The following is a 21512-nucleotide window of genomic DNA, read 5'->3' as shown; positions in this document are numbered from 1 at the left end:
CTTACACCCTTTTCCACTGCAACTGCCATTTCATAAATTAATATATTTGTCACCAGAGAAAGGAATATGAAAGAATGCCTATATGGTTTTTGCCATTGAAATCTACTGTTTTCTCCTACACACAGTCAAAAAATTTAGACTGGCAGGATTCAATGGCCAGTTCAAAATAAAGTTCCCCAACAATAAACTTCAGTTTCTCCATTTAATACTCATAGGTCTGAAGATGATTTTCATATGGCTGTTCTTAAGCTTGATTCACAAAATGGAAATGAATTACTTCTTTGAGATGTGCTGTAGCTAAATTTATACTTTTACAATACATTGGTCAGGATATTAACAGTGAAAAATACACTGAGGCACCCAAAGACACTCAGCTATTGACCAAACAAACCCTACTGCTACCACTACCCTCTCCCTCTGGCCTTACTCCATCAGAGTAGCCAAGAAAATACTACCTAGGAGAGCTTTTTTTTTGCTACTGTTGTTGTTTGTGGTTGGATTAAGGCCAGAAAGCACAAACTATGGAAAGGGCTTTCCTATTCACTGTATTTTGGAATTCTCAAACTAAGAAATGTAACCTGGACATGAGCTGGTTATAGCAGTAATATCCTATGTATCAACAATACAGAAATTTATACTTTCTTCCTTTTGAACAGATTTCTATTATTTTCCATCCCAAGGCCAATATTCCTTACAGTTTGGTAAACTTTTTAAAGCTTAAAATACAGACAAAAACCTTGAAATCTTTCCTTCATCCTTACCCACATATTTAAAATGATTTCCCACTTGATCAATAACACAACCTAAATTATATTCAAATAAATTTCAATTATACAACAGACAAAGTTTAAAGTTAGTTGCCCCCTTTATGAAACAAAAAGAAGTAGACAAAAAATCAGAACTGAAGAATTTTTTTTTTCTCAAAGATTGGTATACAAAAATTATAATAGAATCTGCACTTACTCTTTACCCCTTTCTTCCCCTTTCGTTCCTTCTTGTACTGTTCCTTCAGTTTACTTATTAGTCCCTGGTCTACATCCCAAACCTCAGTAGTTGGGGAGAGGTCATCTTTATCTACATGCAGCATATTATTAAAAGAAAAAAAATCAGCAGTTGGCAATGCAAGCTGTTGGCAGTAAACTGTTATAGCTTTATAAAATAATAAAAATGTACTAATAGCATATATTCAAAGTACTTTAAAGGTGCAGTCTCAGTTTTGGTATTCACAACTCAAACTCTAAAAGCTCACCTAATAAGTTTCTAAACATTTAATACCACTAACAAAAGTTAAATGGTGCTTCATTTCTATGAATCACAAATTTGAAGGTTATTATTCTTTCAATAACTGATATTCTTACAATGGACTGACATTAGAAATCTAATGTTATACAAAAATAGATCACTGCATCTTTATAAAAATGTTAATAAAAAATTATTCAGCCAGCATCATAAAAGCAAATGAATGAATTACATGCGAACTACTCATAAAAGTGCAAGCTAGAAAGGTCAGTGCCGTTTTATTGATGAAAATATTCATGCACCTTCTGTCACATTGATTCTGCATGCACAAAATAACTGTACTAATGGAGAGGCATTCTAGTCCTATATAATACATACATATATTCCAAAGTACAATGTCTCGAATAATCCATACAAAGCATTCAGAGAATCCCACCTCTGCCCCCACCCCACCCAGACAGTTCAACATCTCATTACCTTCTTCCATTGGTCTACAACTAAGATTAGCAAAAAAAACCAAAAAAAACAAAACTCAAATTCCACTGAAGAACTTTTTAAGAGTTGATATTTTTAGGGTAAGATAAAAGCAGTGACAAGTATGGAGAAGTGAAAACATACATTGCTGTACATCTGCTAAGGATGATACTTCAGCTATTTTAGGTGAATAAACAAATCCGTATTTGTTTTAAGTAAATACTTGTGCCTAGAATAAATTTACCCTATAGTAAACTAAAGGAAAAACAGCATTAAAAAGAAGCAGAATAAAAATATGTCTATTCGAATTATTTTAGGCATTAAAGGCTTTTCCATCCTTTAAGTTTTAAACTTACTGTTTAAGTTGAAAGCTGTTATTAGGAAGTTTAACATTTTGTTAAAGAACAACTAAGAGTTTATTTAACCCTGTTATTAAATAAAAATTATACCAAAACACATAGGCTAAGTCAATCAAGAAGACTGACATAAGAGGAAGATTTTAGAGAAAACATACTTTAAAAATTTTTGTTAACTCATTATATTCTGGCTTACAAGCCTTATAAACTCCCTAGGACTCACTGATTGCATCTATACAGTGGACATAAAAAAAGCCTTTTTTCCTTATAGATAGTTGTATGTAGTAAACATAAAAAATTCTCATATTTAAATGGTACACAGGGAAATTCCCTGGCAGTCCATTGGTTAGGACTCGGTGCTTGCACTGCCGGGGCCCGGGTTCGATCTCTGGTTGAAGAACCACGATCCCGCAAGCCAAAGGTACATAGAAATTCAATTTACTGTACCTTGAGCTTTTCCTACTATAATTGTCATCACTTTCTCCCTTATGGTACTATGATCTTAGGTAGTCAATATGCAAAAAGCTAAATCCAAAAATTTGCTAACTTGAATTACCTGAAACTAGGTTGCTCAAGCCTGAAATTTACACAATTGTCAAATCTGCAAACTGTAATACTGTTTGTAATACAGTTGTAATAATGATTTAAAGAGAAAATGCACTTTTCATGTACTCTAATCATGAAAACAATGCTATATCAGGAATCCGTTCTGTCACTTTATCAAATACTCTAAGAAAAAATGTGATCTAAAGAATTAATCGCTTGTACTCATCTTAATAAAACTAACAATTCTTATTTTTAAAAGTGACAAACGGACACATTTTGAGCAAACTTTGTTAAACCTCATAGAAACAACAACAAAAAATTTAAGTGGTATATACTTTACACAGGAAGTTAGATAAAACAGTAAAGTTTAATAAGTTTTTTAAAAGACCTCTGTAGAAAAATAAAGCTGTGAATAGCTCTAACTGGAGTAGCAACGGGTAGTGAAGTGAAAAAGCAAAGGGAATAAAAAAGGATAAGCTTAAGAAAAATACAAATACTATTTGCAAGGTAACCTCAAATCTAGAAAACAAAGGTAAACTTAAGGCAGTGCAAAGAAAAGGTTGGTGAATGCATATGTGCACAAACATCCTGAAACTTGCCTGGTAGGTAACAGCTGATTTGATATTACTTATAAGAAATAGTTAAGAGCAAAAGGGAAGAAGCAGCATAATCTTCTACATATTAATTCTGTTTTTAAAAAATCTAGGGGGAAAAAAAAAAAACCAAGAAATGAGGTTGAATTTTGTTTAAAAGAAAACACAAATATGCACAAAAAAAATGACCCTTGACAACTCAAAACCACAAAGGCCTAAAATTTTGTCATGGTGATTCTAACTACCAAAGCAAAGGAATTATACAAATCTACTTAATATAGCATAAATTGGTAACTAACTTTAGGCAAATATTCAGTACTTTATTCATTATATTTAAATACAAACATTTGGTATTTTGTAGTCCTATATATTCTACAGACCACAGTTTCAAAGTGTAGGAGACAATAACTAAATAACCTTAAAATGCCTAGTCTCCATGAGAGAAATACCGAAATTAGAAATGCTCACTAATATTTCTGATTATGCCAAGAAGTAAAAACTACTAAAATTAAACCCAGACTACCTAATGTAGATGACAGAAGAAAAAGATTTAAAAGCTTTCTAAAAGCAGTGGTTTCATAGGATAAAAGGATTCAAAATTAGGTACCCGAGTAGACTGTTAGTATACAAAATAAAAAATAACATAGATTATCCAATGTGGGTGAATATTGGGATGTTTCATTATGACAAACTATTTACTTTAAAAAACAACAACAACAACAACTGTGTCCTTTACCCAGTAATTTAAATCTGAAAAGCATCACCTTCCCATTTGTAAGTAAATTCAAATTTTAAGTAAATGAATTAAATAAATATAAAGGGGTATTTGTATATCCAGCCTCTTTGTTTTGAAAAAAACTGAGTATGACACCTGTTGAGTAAAAATGATAAATTCAAAATCAATGCATAGATCCTTTGATAGTTTTCATTTCTTAAGGAAAGAAACTACTTGAACCATTTTGTTCTTAACAGAGTCCTTTCCTTCTCAAGAACTTAAAATGCTTTAAAGGTGTTTTAGACTTGTCCGGAAGGAAGAGACTTTGTCGGTTACTTCCAATTACACAAGAAGATTCAGGTCACTCTCAAATATTTGTAAAAGTAAATAAAGTAGCGACACTTGTCATTCACACTAATTAGGTCCTCTCTTGAAACTCTGCTCTATAGTCAGAAGTCTCTGGACAGAAGGACCAATCAACTGCACATAATATAGTACTTTTATTATAGAAATAATGCCATTTTATACAAATTACATTCCTGAAATTTCTATATATTCTTCTGATGGACAGTTAACCTTCCAGCAATTTTAGGTGAAGAAAATAAGAATGGATATGTGCCAAGATTTAGCTATATAGATGTTTGAAAACTGCTTTTGATCTCTTTTTTCTTTAATAAAAATAATCTAAATGTGCAACAGCACAGCAGAGTTAAAGAAATAGTGGAACATATTCCATCAAGAATACTATGCAGTTATTGAAAATGATGTTGCAGAAGAATAATACATTAAGTGGAAACTGTGGGTTATAAATCATCACGCAGCAAAATCCTTGTTAAATAAAGATAGATATAAATATTAACCATGATTCTCTCTATATAGCAGTGTTACAGGTGATTTTTAATTTTCTTCTTTACATGTATCTGCGGGTTCTAAACCTCCTAAAAAACAGGAATTATAAAATAATTATGTATTTATACAATTTAAATATATTTATATAATTTTTTTAAAATCCAGAAAAAAATAAACAGTATTTTAGAAATTTTGGAAAAAAAATAAGGTATTTCCAACTTTGAATGGGCTGCACAGAGAAGTTAGAAGAAAACGTACTTTTACTTTTCTGGAGCAAGGTTAATTCTTGCTCTTGAGCAAGGCTAATTCTTAAGAAGGGAAAAATTTCTATAACATAGCTATTTTCAAATAGTTAAGTACAAAAATGTATATTCGAAGTCTAGAAAGTAATTGTGGAATTTTTAAATATTTTCAATTAGTATGTCTCCTCTTTCCCCTTAGAAGACAGAAGTAAAGATCTGAAAACAATGCTTGAGAATCATAAACAATGAGAAAGCTGATAACAAAATTCAGATCTTTTAAGTACTCAATTTGTATCAGGATAGTCAATAAACATTATCTCTTAGGTCTTGTCTCCTGCTGTTAGCAATATTCAGCTTCAATACATAAATGAGGCATTTAAAAAAAATCCAAGTGTGTTTCCTTATTACCAAAGTAGTTTTTAAAAATCTAGTGATAATTCCCCTTGCTAGTAACTAAGCAACTTTGGTATTCACATGAAATATGCATTAAGGTACTTAGTAACCTTCTCCAATAAAGCTCTGTAAACACAATTTGAGTTCTCCCTACCAGGTAACATGTTGATGTTAAATGATGATTGAATGAACATTTTTAACAGGAATAACATACTGGACCTCAGCTATTATCTTAAAATACTTTGTACACTTCTATTTTACTTTCTAATGGGGTTTTTAAACCCTGTATAAATAGAACTGTTTTATCCCTTTTAGTTATGGCTGGATTATTAGCAGTAGGTATCACTTCCAAAGGCTAGGCTCTAATGCATTTGTACACTGAATATTTCATGTAATGAAGTTTAATACTTTCAATAAATCTTGCTCAATATAGAGCTATACTTCAAGATTAGTAGCTTTATTACTTCCTAGCAATAAATCAGATAATACCATACAGGCATACTGAAAAGAGTTATCTTCTTGAAACCCAGATTGATTACCAAATTAAATCATAGGAATGTTTAAAACTGTATACATGCTTTTTAAAAAAATCTGCTAAGAAGAAAGGAATTGGATCTCTAAATTGACTAAATATTTCAACTTTAAATCAAGACAAATTTCAAAAATCAAAATCCACCAAAAGCCATATATTAAAGTTTAGTCACCAAATCTAAATAAATTGGTGCAAAATACTCTGAAATTATTCAATACCACTCTTCTTGCTCTCAGTTTAACTGCCACCATACATTCAGATATACACATTCCACATATTATATTTAATAAAATACAACTTTAAGGGCTAGATGATTTCCCACCCCCATTTCTTTATCACCTTACCCCATTCTGTGCCATCCCCTGAACTCCGTGCTTCTCCAGCTCCTTCACCATCTTCAGCAGTCACTAAAAAATCAAATTCTTTCAGTGCTTCCTCAGTATCAGGATCATCGGTTAGGTCAGCAGCTAAACCTTCATTACCTATCTGTAAATGGAACATAAGCCAAGAATTACGTTCATGCTAAATTGTAAAGGAGTCCTTTATGTTTTCACACAAGTATCTTTACATTTGCACTCCCATTTTTAGATTACTTAGATACAAAATTTTAGATTTTCCACATAGTTCACCAATCCCAAATTATACCCTAGATAAATGGTTGTCAACAGTGCTGTGTGAACACTGTTATAAAATGTGATGCAAGCAATGTGGTAATAAGAATGGTTAAAATCTTAATCTTCAAGTATGATGATTCTTACAAAGAACTTCTCTAATTACAATAGATTCACAGGTACCAAAAGACCCATGCACTAACTTACATTCTAATATGTTGTGTTGAATTGACCTCATTCACTGAGAACTGCACAGGTAGTCCGTAACGTATAAGGATATGGCATAGTTAATAAGGACATTAATGCAAGTCAACAGCTGTGGTATTTATAGTAGTGCTTCCCAGAACAAAAAAATAGGGAAGGATCAAAATCTCTATTCACCTATGCTCCACATATGAGTGTGTTACACACATGGAATTTGGCAGAAAGGTTGAAAACTGCTTTTATAGACTGGAAGCTTCTGAGAAACACTGGCATTTTCCCCATATTACTGTAAAATCCCAAAGAACCACAACAGAACCCATCCACTTTTTTTTTTAAAAAACATACTTGAAATACTGTACACTACTATGACAATCCACACATGGATCATTTAATCTACTTTTGCTCTTATAGCTAACCCGCATCAACACTAAAATACATAAACCTGTTTCTTAGGTTATGAGTAAAAGCAAATTTTTATTAATCCTTAACAAACAATGAGAGTGTTGACACGTACATTTGCAATTCTTAGTTTACTCCCTCACCCAGGGTGGGGGTACCACCCCACTTCAGTTACAATTTATCACTTGTTTACTGTACAGGAAGAGAGAGACTTCAGCAGTGATTCTTAATTGTGACAGGAGTGGAAAGGATGTAACTTTTAAAAAAAGTTTCAAATCACTGGACTAGCCCTATAAAAACAGACCCTTTCTTGCCATTTATAATACAGCAAATAATTTCTACTATGTGTAGGTAATTCAGTAAGAACTGACTATATAAAACTTTCAAGTGACATAATAAAAAATGATCAATCACTCCCAATGTAACAAAAGACATCTTGAAATTTTCTATTCCAAATACATGACTACATATATTTTAGCTAATAAGAACAGAAAATTGAATTCTTACTTTGTGTTTATTTATCCGATGTTTGTCTTTTCCTTCTGGGATGCCTTCAATCATGTCATTTTCCTCTTCTTCATCGCTGTCATCAGCATTTTCTAAGAAATTGAATGTCTCAAGAACATCACCAGAAGGCCTGTAAGAGAGGAAAAATGATGAACCAAAATATTCCAATAATTCTAATATTTCTGTCTCCTATTTTAAAATATTACTTGAAGGTAGTAGAGAGATTCAAACGAAAACTTACTTATAATGTATTATCTAAATATTCTACACAAAAATGTTTGAAAGATCATTTATGTTCTACAGTTAAAATATCAATAAAATAGTTAAGTTTCTACAATGAAAATACTTTAAGTAATTACTGCATCAAAATAAAAACCCTATAGTATTAGGCACTCAAATGTGCTATTATTTCTCAAAATAAAGCCATCATGAGCAAGCAACTTAAACTCAGCATTTCTTATAGCTCTACAACCTCTTACAGCTTGGTGCAAATGTTTAAGGACTAAAACTGAACTTTAATTTATCGGGCTGCTCAGATTTAAAGTTATGGTAAATCAGATATAGAACATTCCAATCCATTTTACAGATTTCCTTACCTAGAAAACAGGATTATTAATATACTAAAGAAATACTTTCAGGACTTACCTGGTGGTCCAGCGGTTAAGACTCGGTGGTCCCAATGTAGGGGGCCCGGGTTCAATCCCTGGCCAGGGAACTATTAGATCCCGCATGCCACAACTAACAGCTTGCGTGCCACAAGTAAAAGATTCCACATGCCACAACTAAGACCCGGCGCAGCCAAATAAATAAATAAATAAATACTTAAGGGGGGGGGAAAACTACTTTAAAAAAAAAAACTTTGAAGTGTTTCAGAACCACTCATATTAAAAGGTAACAGTGATAATCTATTTTTATCTACTTATGAAGTCATTTTAAAACTATAATCTGAATTCCTCCTCTATGTACAAAAAAGGTTTTCAAATAGTTGTTTAAATGTCTAAAAACAGAGGCTGCAACAGAACGGTGAAAGCTTCAGCTGAACACAGACTCTCACAATGAAAGTCTCAACTCTTCCACTGACTTAGCTGCCTGAATTTGGCCAAGTCACTTAAACCTTTTGGCCTCGACTTCTTTACCTGTAAACAGGGGGGGTTAAACTAGATGATCTCAAATATCCTTACCAACACGAACAGTACGTGGTAACAAAAAGAATAATAGTCTAAAAGTTAGGGTTTTTTCCCTCCCTGATGGGTTCTTAGTCCAAATTAAGGATATAATACAATTCAGACTATTTTTTTAAAAAACATCTTTATTGGAGTATAATTGCTTTACAATGGTGTGTTAGTTTCTGCTTTATAACAAAGTGAATCAGCTATACATATACACATACCCCCATGTCTCCTCCCTTTTGTGTCTCCCTCCCACCCACCCTCCCTATCCCACCCCTCTAGGTGGTCACAAAGCACCGAGCTGATCTCCCTTTGCTATGCAGCTGCTTCCCACTATCTATTTTACATTTGGTAGTGTATATATGTCCATGCCACTCTCTCACTTCATCCCAGACATAGGGTTTTAATAGGTCTATTATACTCTGCCTAATCCAGCACATTGTTCAAGGACCTGTATCAACACTGAATGTAGAAAGAGATGTGTTTTTCAAGTGCAAATTAGTAAGAACAAACAAAAAACTACCACAATAACAAAACACATACTTTTCCGTTCAACATTAGTAATACGTCTCGATATCTGGGGATTAAATGAAAGGCAAAGAAAATATTTGACAAAATTGGCACATCAATGACAGAAAAATAAAAAATAGAAAATTTAAGACATGAGTTTTGTTTTGAACTTTGATAAATAAAGTATTATTGTTCCTTGGATAGAAGTTCCTGTCTCTAAAGTGAGAACTCACGTTTCAGGTTTTAAAAATTGTATTTGATCACAACAATACATGTACAAGGTTTTAAAAGTCAAACAGCACAATCAATAAAAGAAAGAACTGATGAATCAGACTTCCCAAAATTAAAAACTTTTGCTCTTTGAAAGACACTATAGAGAATTTTTAAAAAAGTCTACAGATTGGGACAAAATATTTGCAAGTCACACATTTAATGAAGGACTATATAAAGAACACTTAAATCTCAACAATAACAAATAAAACAATGAAAAAATGGGGAAATTATTCATACAGATCCTGTATCAAAAGATATGTGGATGGCATACACAGATGCTCAACATCATTAGTCTTTAGGAAAATGGAAATTAAAGCAACCATGGACTGTGAAGGGTCTGAGACTTTGCCCTACTTACAAGCTACCATGCTGTTTCTCTTGAGATGTTTTCTTTTTAGCATTCATGATGATGGCCTTTGTATGGATTTTTAAAAATTAACTTTATAGTGTAACTGGAAGAAATCCTTTCAATGTGGAAACAAACATCCTTGGAAACACATTCTATAAATATATTCCAGAATTTTTTTTTAATTACTCTTTAAAAATTTTTTTCAACACCAGTTTACCTGTTCTTTCTGAAACTCCTATTCAGATGTTGTCCCTCTTGGACTGATCTTTAGATTTTCTCCTCTTTTCAGTCTTCCTTTTTTTCCTCTTTTCTCTTTTCTGGGAGAGTCTTTTATCTCCCAAGTCTTACATGAAAATTATTTAAATCACACTTTTAAATTTCTATTAGCTCTTTTCTGATCTCTTACTGAACCTTATACAATAACATCTTACTGTTTTATAGATGTATTATCTTCTCTCAGTCCTCTCAGAAGAGTAATTATAGTTTTGAAAGTCTTCTGCTCCCTCTTTTCTCTGAGTTCCTTTTTTATGTTTGGTTCCTTTGGTCTCCAATTTTCATATTAAAGTTAAAGTCTTTCGTTAACTGTTAATATTTAACAGTGAGGCACAGAAAAACTAATTGGATATATTGTGTACATGGGTGAGGCTTGTCAAAGTAGCTAGCTTCACTTCTGTATAACAGGGCAGAGTCCTAGCCATTTCACTGGCAGATCCCAACTGTCGGATCATAAGGTCTTCTCTATTAATGTGATCATATTCCTGCCTGAAAGGGATTTAAGACCAGCTGCCAACATACCAGAAGCCAAGTAGAAGGAAACAGGCAATCTCACCGCTCAGCTAGAGATTTTCAGATAATCCTCCTGTTTTCAGTATAGTAGCCCACCCTACACTTGCTTGTTTTCTTAAGAAATCAGAAATCACTGGAATTCACCAGAAAATATACCACCGTTCTTTGGGATAGGAGAGGGGTGTTCAAGCGGCTACACAGGATAAAAGAGGGGGTTTGAGATTCTAACTGCCTCTTACATAAACTTGAAACTAATTCTCTATTAATAGCCCCCTCTAAACCTGACTCCAGATGTACCTGATACCTCTAACTCCTTAGCTTTTGGAACTTTACTGGCATTTTGGGACTTGAATTGGCTTGTTCCTTTTCTTCTTTCCAGCTTCCAAAATTATTAAGTTCTCCCTATCTGATGGACAGTATATCCTCTCATTCTTTCTATATATTCAATTTTTTGTCCTTATGTGTTAATGTGTCTTAAAATGTCTTTAACTGATATTTTAACAGAGGTTCCAGAAGGCACACAAGTAAATCTGCCTTTAATCCACATGCTTAAGTGGACATCTACATCTATGGAATTTTATAATAACTTTTTTCTTTGCAAACTATTTATTTACTATCTTTTCTCATTCAATAAAAAGCAATCAACAGAATTTTTAAAATTATATATCCAGATGAAGGGAAAACAGAATGAAGCCAAGAGTAAGGTTCGTAAGTAAAAGGGTAAAAAAGAGTCAGTGTGTTTTCTAGAGATAAGGGAAACCCACAAATATGGCAAGATTCCAAACAGTCAGAGTAAAAAGAAAGAGAGCAACTACTGGAGGTTCAAAGGTAAATCAGACCAATCACTAAGAAGCAGCACAGCTTTTCAGTTACAAGACCTATGAGAACTCTCTCCCCCAACAAATCCTTATAAGGTGGAGGCTGTGTGATATGATACACTATACACCCACAACATCCCCCTACAATAAACCAAAGAATAAACCAAGAAAGACAACAGTGACATTGACTCAGCAGAATCTAGTAAATATTACTCTTGATTGGGTCACATTTCAACTGGATAAGCAATATTTCATCATAGCTAACACTTATTATGTACCAAGCATTGTTCCAAATGCCTTACATTAATTCATTTCTTCTTCACATCAACCCTATCATTACCATTTTATAAATGAGGAAACCGAGGCACAGGAAGGTAAAGTACCCTGCCCAAAGTCACAGCTAGTAAGCAGCAAAGTCAAGATTCAAACCCAGTCAGTCTGTCTTCAGAGTTCCCATTCTAAACCATTAAGCATACTGTCTCTAATAATATGATCTACAATTTACCATTCTTCTACTGTTGAACATGGAGACTGCTACAAATTTTTTATTGTTATAAATAAGAATACGATAAACATCTTTTTGTTGACACCTCTATCAACATGTTAGGTCATTTTCATATTTCTTAGGAATTTTCAAAGGCCCTGATCATAGCTGAACCATACATGCTTACATTAGTACAGACTCGCAATATACAGCTATTCTCATTAAGAAGGAAATCACCTTGATTAAAAACAATTATTACCTAAATGTCTGTGGACGGATAAATGGATAAAGAAAATGTGGTAAATACATTCAATAATTATTCAGCCATAAAAAAGAAGGAAATTTTGTCATATGCTGTGACACTGATGAACCTTGGGACATTATGCTAAGTGAAATAAGCCAGTCACACAAGGACAAATACTGTATTAATTCCACTTATATAAAGTATTTATATATTATATAAATATATATAAAGTATTTAAAGTAGTCACTCGTAGAAACAGAAAGTCAAATGGTGTTTGCCAGGGGCTGGGGGGAGGAGGAAATAGGGAGTTGCTATTCAATGGGTAAGGCGTTTCAGTCATGAAAGATGAAAATGTTCTAGAGAAGTGCTCTACAATATTGTGCTTACAGTTAACAACACTGCACCGTACACTTAAAATTTATTAAGATAGATCTCATGTTATGTGTTTTTTACCACAATAGAAAAAAAAAAACTATTAAACTCTTAATCTTGCAAAGGGAAGAAGCTTTACAAGGAGAAGATACAGTCTGTTGTGGATTTTTAATTCAGATTCAGGTGTGATATAGTAAACTGTGTTCCTCTAAAGTATTTATAAATCCTAAGAACTACTTAGCCTGGTTAGCTGACAAGTTTAGTTTAAAATAACATAGTAATATCCTTGTTTTTTCTCTAAAGCTATGAAAGCTCTATGATTCCTGAAATCCAGAGTAAAGAAAACAAGCGCTCTGTTAGATGTCAAATTGTTTTTATTAAAGAGACCTTATTTCTCAGAAATAAAGCCCCTAAACTAAAGGCTTATGTTAACTTGAAAGTCATCAACATGTTTTAAATAACTGCATGATGTCATAAAATATATCTAAGGTATGAAACAATGCTAGTTTATAAACTGTACATATTATTAACTTCTTAAGCTCTAACCAAACTAATGAACTCGTTTTGGTTTTTTCCACTCTCTTTTTCTTTTCTTTGTCCTTCCAACCTATGCAATTCAAGGTAATATCTAATGGTAAAAAATGAAAAAAAAGTTCCACCTGCTTGACAGCTTGCATTTATCAAATCTGTACTACAATCAAAAGTGTATCTGGTAGACAGAAAACAAGTGTTAATGAGGATGTAGAGAAATCAGAATTCTTATACATTTCTGGTGGTAATGTAAAATAGTCCAGCCACTTTGGAAATGAGTTTGGAAATTCCTCAAAAAGGTAAACACAGTTACTATATGACATAGCAATTCCACTCCTAGGTATAAACCCAAGAGACTTGAAAACATATGTCCACACCTGCAGACCGATGTTCAAAGTAGCATTATTCATTATTCCAAAATGTGGAACCAATCAACATGCCCATCAATTGGACAAGGAATGGATAAACAAAATGTGGTATATCCATAGAAAAGAATATTATTTGGCAATAAGAAGAAATGAATTACTGACATATGCTATAACATGGATGAATCTTAAAAATATTACACTAAGTAAAAGAAGCTACTCACAAAATAACCATTTACATAAAATATCTAGAATAGGCAAATCTATAGATACATAAAGTATATTAATGGTTGCCCAGGGTTGGTGAGTGGGAGGAGTATGGGAAAGAATGGGGAGCGGCAGCTAATGAGTACGAGGTTTCTTTATGGAGTAATGAAAATTTTCAAAACTTAAGATTGTGGTGACGGCTGAACAACTCTGTGAGTATCTTAAAAACTATTAAACTTATATACTTCAAGCGGGTGCACTTTATGGTATGTGAACTCTATCAATAAAGACATTAAAATTTTAAAGTATATCTGGTAGCTTTCTGAGCCCAAACACAATGCAAAGCCTTGTTTCTTTAACACTAGTGTCTAAACAACCATTACTATTCTAATTATATAGTATTATAATTTATTGAAAATATTCTAACAAAAATTTAAAAATCAAGACATTAAAATAACTCTGAACTACATGAAATCACCCTCAAATTTTAATTTTGCACCTATTTCAGAACTACAGTCATTCTCTTGGCATCAAAACTTAAGATAAATAAATCTTAAAAGAAAAATTTATTTATTTGGCTGCACCGGGTCTTAGTTGCGGCACGCGGGATCTTTGTTGCCGCATGCGAGATCTTCGTTGTGGCATGTGGGATCTAGTTCCTTGACCAGGGATAGAACCTGGGCCCCCTGCATTGGGAGCATGGAGTCTTAACCAATGGACCACCAGGGAAGTCCCAAGATAAATAAATTTAATATATATTTTTAATAAATTTATTTTATTTTTGGCTGCGTTGGGTCTTCGTTGCTGTGCGCAGGCTTTCTCTAGTTGTGGCGAGCGGGGGCTACTCTTCGTTACGGTGTGCGGGCTTCTCATTGCGGTGCCTTCTCTTGTTGCGGAGCATGGGTTCTAGGCATGTGGGCTTCAGTAGTTGTGGCACAGGGGCTCAGTAGTTGTGGCATACGGGCTTAGTTGCTCTGCGGCATGTGGGATCTTCCCAGAGCAAGGCTCGAACCTGGGTCCCCTGCACTGGGAGGCAGATTCTTAACCACCGTGCCACCAGGGAAGCCCCAAGATAAATAAATTTAAAAAGCACCTAAATAAAAAGTTTCTTTGTCCATGGTACCATTTGGGGGGCGGGGGGGAATCTTTAAATCTGAACTCTACATGCTTCAATAACTGTTAACAGCAATAACAAAAAGCTAAAGAAATTCACAATACCTGTTATATAAACAATGTTAACCTATAAGTATAGGTCATACCTTTTGATTTCTTGTCCTTTTTGCTTAGGAGATTCACCTCCATTCAGGATCTGTTCTAAATTCTTTGTCTCTACTGATCCATTTGGTTCTGAATTAGATAGCCCAAGTAATGATCTTACCCGCTGAGACCGTACATCTAATATTGTATCTGTGTAACCTACTTCCTGAAGATATCTGTAAGAGAAAATTAAAAATATTAAATCCCACATATTGTTAATACACGCAAACTTGTTAAATCAAAATCACATCAAAGAATTTTACAAAAATCCATAATCCTATAAAATTTACTCTTCCTTTGCCTCAATAACTTTCTTCTCTCTAGACTAGTTCCAGTTCTAAAAAAAAAGGCCCATTACAAACCATAGTTTAATTAAAACAGCATATAGATGGCTAACACTAATTAAGGGCCAATTATCCTGAAGCCTAAAAAGACCTACAGCGTTAAAAAAACTTTTAGGAGTTGATGATATATATTACTTAAAAAAAAAAAAATTCCAGAAAGTGGTAAAGGATGAACAGAACTAAACCTCAGAACAATGACATGCTACGTTTAAACCCTGGCTCTTAGCCAGAGGTTGATGGATAGATTAGTTCTCCTTCTAGGATCTAAGGTCTTATAGCAGTCCTATAGTCCTGTGGTTTTCAAACTTTCCTTGTTATCTAAACCAGGGTACCTAACCGAGGATCTAGGATGAAGACTGAAAAAGAAGAAAGGGACTGAATCATGACGTAAGTATAGATAATGGGTCATGAACGGCTTTGTGTGACAAATTTAAAAATTTCTTCCTAAAGTATCTGACAGGCTAAGATGTTAAAAAGAAGCCTTTTTTGTTTCTTTTTATATGCTGCTGACAAAATAACAAAGGATTTTTAAGTGAAAGCTAAAGACAGGGAGACTGGTTAGGACACTAACACAGCAAGAATTAAAACCAGAGAAGAGGAGAAATGTGAGAAAAATAAAATATCTTAGCGACTTGGTGCACAAGTAAATATGGCAGTAGAATAAAAGAAGATATAAGAATTTTGGAAATTTTTCAGGTTTCTAGCTGGGATGGTTGCATGGTGGTTCTACTGAATAAAATGAAGAATAAAGGGTCAGAATATGGTTTAGAGGGTACCTATCAAATAATCAAGTAGTATCTATGAAAGTGATAACATTTATTAGGCACAGTGGTAAGAAGGTCAAAAGCTCACAAGGGACTGGACTGGGTGTACAGATTTGGGAGTCATTAGTGTTTGGAGATATTTGAAGCCAAGGATTTAAATGAAGTTACCCAGAGAAAAAGCGTAAGTAAAAACAAAACCTGGGGACACAAATATCTAAAGGGCTGGAAAAATAAGAAACTCAAAGGAAAATTAAAAGAAAGAACTTGAGAAATGAGGGTAAAAAAAGCAGAGAGTAGTTTCATGAAAGTAAGAAAAACAGAGTTTCAAAAAGAAATGAAGAGTTAATGTCAAATATTTCCAAAAGATCAATATGAACAAAAAGGGTCTCATAAATATGTTTGTGATAGAAGCTTCAGGGGAATATCAAAATGGAAAACAAACTAGACAGTTGAGAAATGAATAAGGAAGACTATGGAGATAAACTACTGTTACAGAAAGATGAGAAGAGACACAATATAAAGCCAGGCAATGGGATTAGGCATTTATGAGAGAAATACTGTGCAACTGATTTCTCTATAGCCGTCATACTCTTCTAAAAAACGCGTTCCTCTTTTGAGGAAAAAACTCCCACCACACTCTAGCCATGTGGTCTAAAAGAACTGTCAAGATCTTAAACAACCCAGGTAAAAATAACTGACTCGTGGGCAGTTATTTGATCAAGTCAAGACAAATCCAATCCTCAGAAATTATTCTGACTAAAATAAGGGATCCCGGGCTTTCCTGGTGGCGCAGTGGTTGAGAATCTACCTGCCAATGCAGGAGACACGGGTTCGAGCCCTGGTCTGGGAAGATCCCACATGCCACGGAGCAAATGGGCCCGTGAGCCACAATTACTGAGCCTGTGCGTCTGGAGCCTGTGCTCCGCAACAAGAGAGGCCGCGATAGTGAGAGGCCCGCGCACCGTGATGAAGAGTGGCCCCCGCTTGCCACAACTAGAGAAAGCTCTCACACAGAAACGAAGATCCAACACAGCCATTAATAAATAAATAAAGCACACCTAGTATAGTGTAATTTAAAAAAAAAAAAAATTGATTTTAAAATAAGGGATCCCCTGCCACCTGGAGAAAAGTGGTTTTCAGTAGAAAAGAATAAAACTGATACACAGAGGAGCAGAACACCAGAGAATAAGAACATATCCTGGATGTTTCCAGTTCCTGAGAAATCTTCAGTGATACACTAGCTCTTAAGTTTCCAACACTCAGTTAATCAGCACTTCCCTCAACTCTGCTAGCTATCCCAGCATCCTTCCAGACAATAATCTGTTTTTGAAATTTGTTTGAGTTTTAGTCACTAACTGTCCAGATTGATAAATACTTCTTTGAATGGAACATTAGAAACTGAGATGATGAATACGAGGTTTAAATACATTTTCAGAAAGGAAAGCAAAAAGTGAAGACAGTTCTCGCCTGATAGCCTTCATGCTTTCAGTGAAGTAGAGCTTGAGGTGCTCTAATGAGAGTAAGGGAGAATGGGCTGAGATGTGGTAAAAGTTCAGAATATCCACTGAGGGCAATGGGAGCAGGAGATGACCAGGGATATGGAAAAAGGCTCTATGCAATGTTTGGACAGGAAACCATGAATGTGTAATAATGGCATTCACACAATTCTGTGATTTTTCTCTAAGAATTAATTAGAAACAGAAGCAATAGACAGTAAGACTGATTAGGACTGGGATACTGCAGGTAGGTATAGTAAAATGACTGGTGAGGGGGGTAAGGAGTGGGCAGCAGGAAAGTTAAGGGTACCAGCAAAAGGGTAAAGGATCATGGGGTCTAAGCGGGAGCTAGGGAAACAACAAAAAGAAACAACAAAAAAACCCCACTGCCAAAAAAAAAAAAAAATTAAACCAACAATAGGTAAAGGAGGTAAGGAAAATGAAATAGTCAAGGATCTAAAGATCAAAGTAAGGTCAGAGGACAAATAACACGGGAACTGGAGTAAGAGAAGTGGAATATGAGACTGTCAGATCACGGAATATTCCAGAGGTAGGGCAGTTCTAGGTTATAACAAGATCAAGGGTCTGACCACACTTCACTGGGTTACTGAAGTGATGGTAAAGATGTCTAGAGTTGAGAAAGCTGAATTACCTACGATTTCAGTAGTACGCGAGTACCAAAGTTTTCAAAATACAAGGGAAAAGAACAAATAGATAAGACAATAATATTTGCCACATATAAGTACTTCTAATATGGCAAAGAATTCAAACATCAAAAAGGTTCCTCAAAAAAAAAGCTTCCTCAAAAATTCAAGTAGAAGCAGGATTTAGCAAGCCACTTCTGAAAAGTTTCTGATAACCAGTTAAATTCCTTCTCTAAGCCAGTCACAATCTCACTTAAAACCAAATATGTAAATTTTCCAGTGATGGAAATGAGAATGTCTATAAGTATGAACTCCCTATTGTTTTTGTTCTGGCCTTCAAGACATCCAGTCTTTATGACATCCTACTCTACAAATAAGAAAACAACATCATTCTGAGAAATGTTTAGAGAAACATTCAGAGGAAACAAAACTTTAAAAAGATCCAAGCATCTAACAAAACAAAAAAAAAGCAATATGAAAACTATACACATTGTCCCATTATCATTAAATAATTTTCACTTTCAAAGTGACTGAATAGAAGCACTTTCATACCTAGAACCTTAAAGAAAGGTGAAAATGAACCATTACTCACTGTCTTAACAGCTGTCTGCCCTGCTTCCACGTTAACTGGCTATTCTGAGGTGCTGTGGGAGCCTCCGTATCTTTGGTTTCTTCTAAAAATTAACAGTAACAACAACAACAACAACAAAAACAAGACAAGTTTCATACACATTATTTCAACTCCTGATAATACTGCCAAAGTTCTCTTAGGGATAAAGTCCCACAAGAATATACCAAAATATTTTATAAAGGATAGAAGAAAATTAACTTTTATTGAGTGTTTACTGTGGGTCACTCATTTTAAGTGTGTTTATCCTGACAGCCCAAACACTTAGGCACCACCCTCCTTGTTTTAAAATTGGGAAAACCCAAGTGTACATTAACTATTATTACAAGTGATTTAAAAATCAAAAGCCCAGGCTTTGAAATGAAATTTTATTAAAATCAATTTTTTAAACTACCAGAATTCTACTGAGTTGAATGCTTTTGAAATTAAAAAGTGATATTTACTATTTATATAAACTTTTCAAAATCAACATTATTTAGAAATTAGATATATATTTATAAAACTAGTGAATAACTTAAGAGTCTGTGTCAGTAGACTCTCAGTCTACATACAAGACTCTATACAGTCAATTTCATTTTTAGAACTAAAAGTTAGACCAGAAAACAGTTTTTACTATATGTAAAAAGTCATATTTTATTCTCCGGTAACAAAGTATATGCATTAAAAAAGAGTTTAATAAACAGTATAACTTCAGATGAGTTAAGCTCTCAACAAGTATATCCACAGTGATATTTAAAACTATTCATTGGCACTAATGATACAGAAATATTTTCCTATAATTTCCCATTATAAAAATTATGATAAAGCAAAGAATATAGGGCCATAGAAGATAAGCCCTCACATTGAATGTTGAGAACTCTTACCATGGCTTACAGTCATTAGGCTCCTAGACTCCTCAGAGTCACATGAACAAACAGTTATTGGTAGCAATTCAAATATTCTCTGCAGGCATTACTTCTCTAACCTTAACAATCCGTTATTAATATCTTCTCATTCTTCCCCTGCACGTAGAAACATCTATAATTTCCAGAAATAATTATCTCATTCTAATAGCCCCCATTTTTTATTTATAACTTTTCCTATTTATAGCATTTTGCTTATTTTTAAATCACATATAACACATAATTAACCCGCCAAAAAAATACATTTAAAAAAAAGAAGAAATACAAATTGCCCAAAATCCTATCACCAACAGTGTTATTAGTACTTGAGATTTTATCATTCCATATTTTCCATTTGAAAATAACATACATCAGCTTCTCCCCTCCTTAAATTAAAAAAAAAAAAGGCCAAAGTGTGTGTACCGCACTACAAGCTGCTTTCAATACTTAATGTATCTTGAACATTCTATGACAATAAATATAGATTAACATCATATAAAATAATTATATAATCTACAGAAAGTATATACCTATTTAATTTAACCAGTTCCCTAATGCTGAAATTTGTTTCCATTTTTCACTATTATAAATAATGTTGCTAAGGATATTCTTGAAGTACATCCTAAGCATACAGCTCAATGAATTTTTTAACGCACCCATGTAACCAGTACCTAGATGAAGAAATAAAATGTCATCAGCACCCCCAAAAACTTTCATCATGCCCCTTCCCAAGTCTAACTAGATACTCCTAAAAGGATATTAACACTACCCTGATTTCTAAACACTAGGTTAATTTTTGAATTTGATATATATGAAATCATTTCTATCAATTTTCAATTTTATGTGATCCACATAAAATTTAGTTATAGTTTATTCACTTTTAGTTATAGCTTAGTCTAGTTATAGTTTATTCACTTTTCTTGCTAAACAGCATTTCCTTACCCTAAAATATCACAATATATTTATCTATTCTATTGGTGAAGAACATGTGAATTGTTTCCAGTTTTTTGCTATTAAAAGTAATGATACTATGAACATTCTTATACAAGCCTTGTGATGAACATTTTAAGGAGTGGAATTACTGGGCCACGGGGCATGCTATGTTCCCTTTAGCAATACAGTTATCCCCCGCTTTTCGAAAGCTCTCTTTAGGTCACCTCGCTTTTATGAAAGACCTACATTTAGTACCTGTTTTCGCTAGCCTAACTGAAAAAATTCAGAGAGAATTTTCACTCTTTATGAAAAAAGGTGAAAAGAAAAAATAGCCTTCAGCATTTGTTTTGCAGTGAACCGTTACAGTGGCAGCACGCACCCCCAAGCACCGAGAGAGGCACCACCAAGCTCCGTAACAAGCCCATAGCTTTGAACTGTGTCTATTATCATCTGTGCTTTATCTTGATTTATCTTGTGCATCATTAGCAAGATGTGTCCAAAGGTAAACTGCATCTTTGTTTTATGTCATTTTGGCTTATGAACAGGAATGCTCTACTTTGGGATAGTGGGGGAAACTTGTACTGACAAATCACTTTCAGAGCAGTTTTATCAATTTAGAATTCCAACACCAGAAGGTGTGCAAATCCTGGTTGATCCACATCCTCAGCAACACATGACTTTTTCTCTTTTGCATTTTCACATTGTGGTAGGTGTCTAATTGTACTGTGCTGTGGTTTTAAGTTGTATTTCCTCAAATAAGTTGTATAAACTAATACATTTGAGCATCGTTTCAAATG

General features: G+C 33.9%; 1 protein-coding gene across 5 annotated transcripts in view; it reads right to left on the bottom strand.

Annotated features, from left to right (window-relative positions):
* STRN3 (striatin 3) overlaps positions 1–21512 on the bottom strand; it is a 121915-nt gene that overhangs the window by 29676 nt on the left and 70727 nt on the right. For 2 of the 5 annotated variants that reach the window (XM_068546556.1, XM_068546584.1), the window contains exons 4-8: positions 18866–18947; positions 15028–15201; positions 7661–7790; positions 6284–6425; positions 964–1074 (exon numbers count right to left, since the gene is read on the bottom strand). In XM_068546556.1, coding sequence (XP_068402657.1) covers positions 964–1074; positions 6284–6425; positions 7661–7790; positions 15028–15201; positions 18866–18947 — 639 coding nt within the window. The remainder of the gene's footprint in view (positions 1–963; positions 1075–6283; positions 6426–7660; positions 7791–15027; positions 15202–18865; positions 18948–21512) is intronic. The other 3 variants (XM_068546575.1, XM_068546594.1, XM_068546566.1) reach the window with 2 other exon arrangements.

Source organism: Eschrichtius robustus, chromosome 1 (genome assembly GCF_028021215.1).
Source record: "Eschrichtius robustus isolate mEscRob2 chromosome 1, mEscRob2.pri, whole genome shotgun sequence".
NCBI lineage: Eukaryota > Metazoa > Chordata > Mammalia > Artiodactyla > Eschrichtiidae > Eschrichtius > Eschrichtius robustus.
This window is presented reverse-complemented; position numbering and strand designations above follow the sequence as displayed.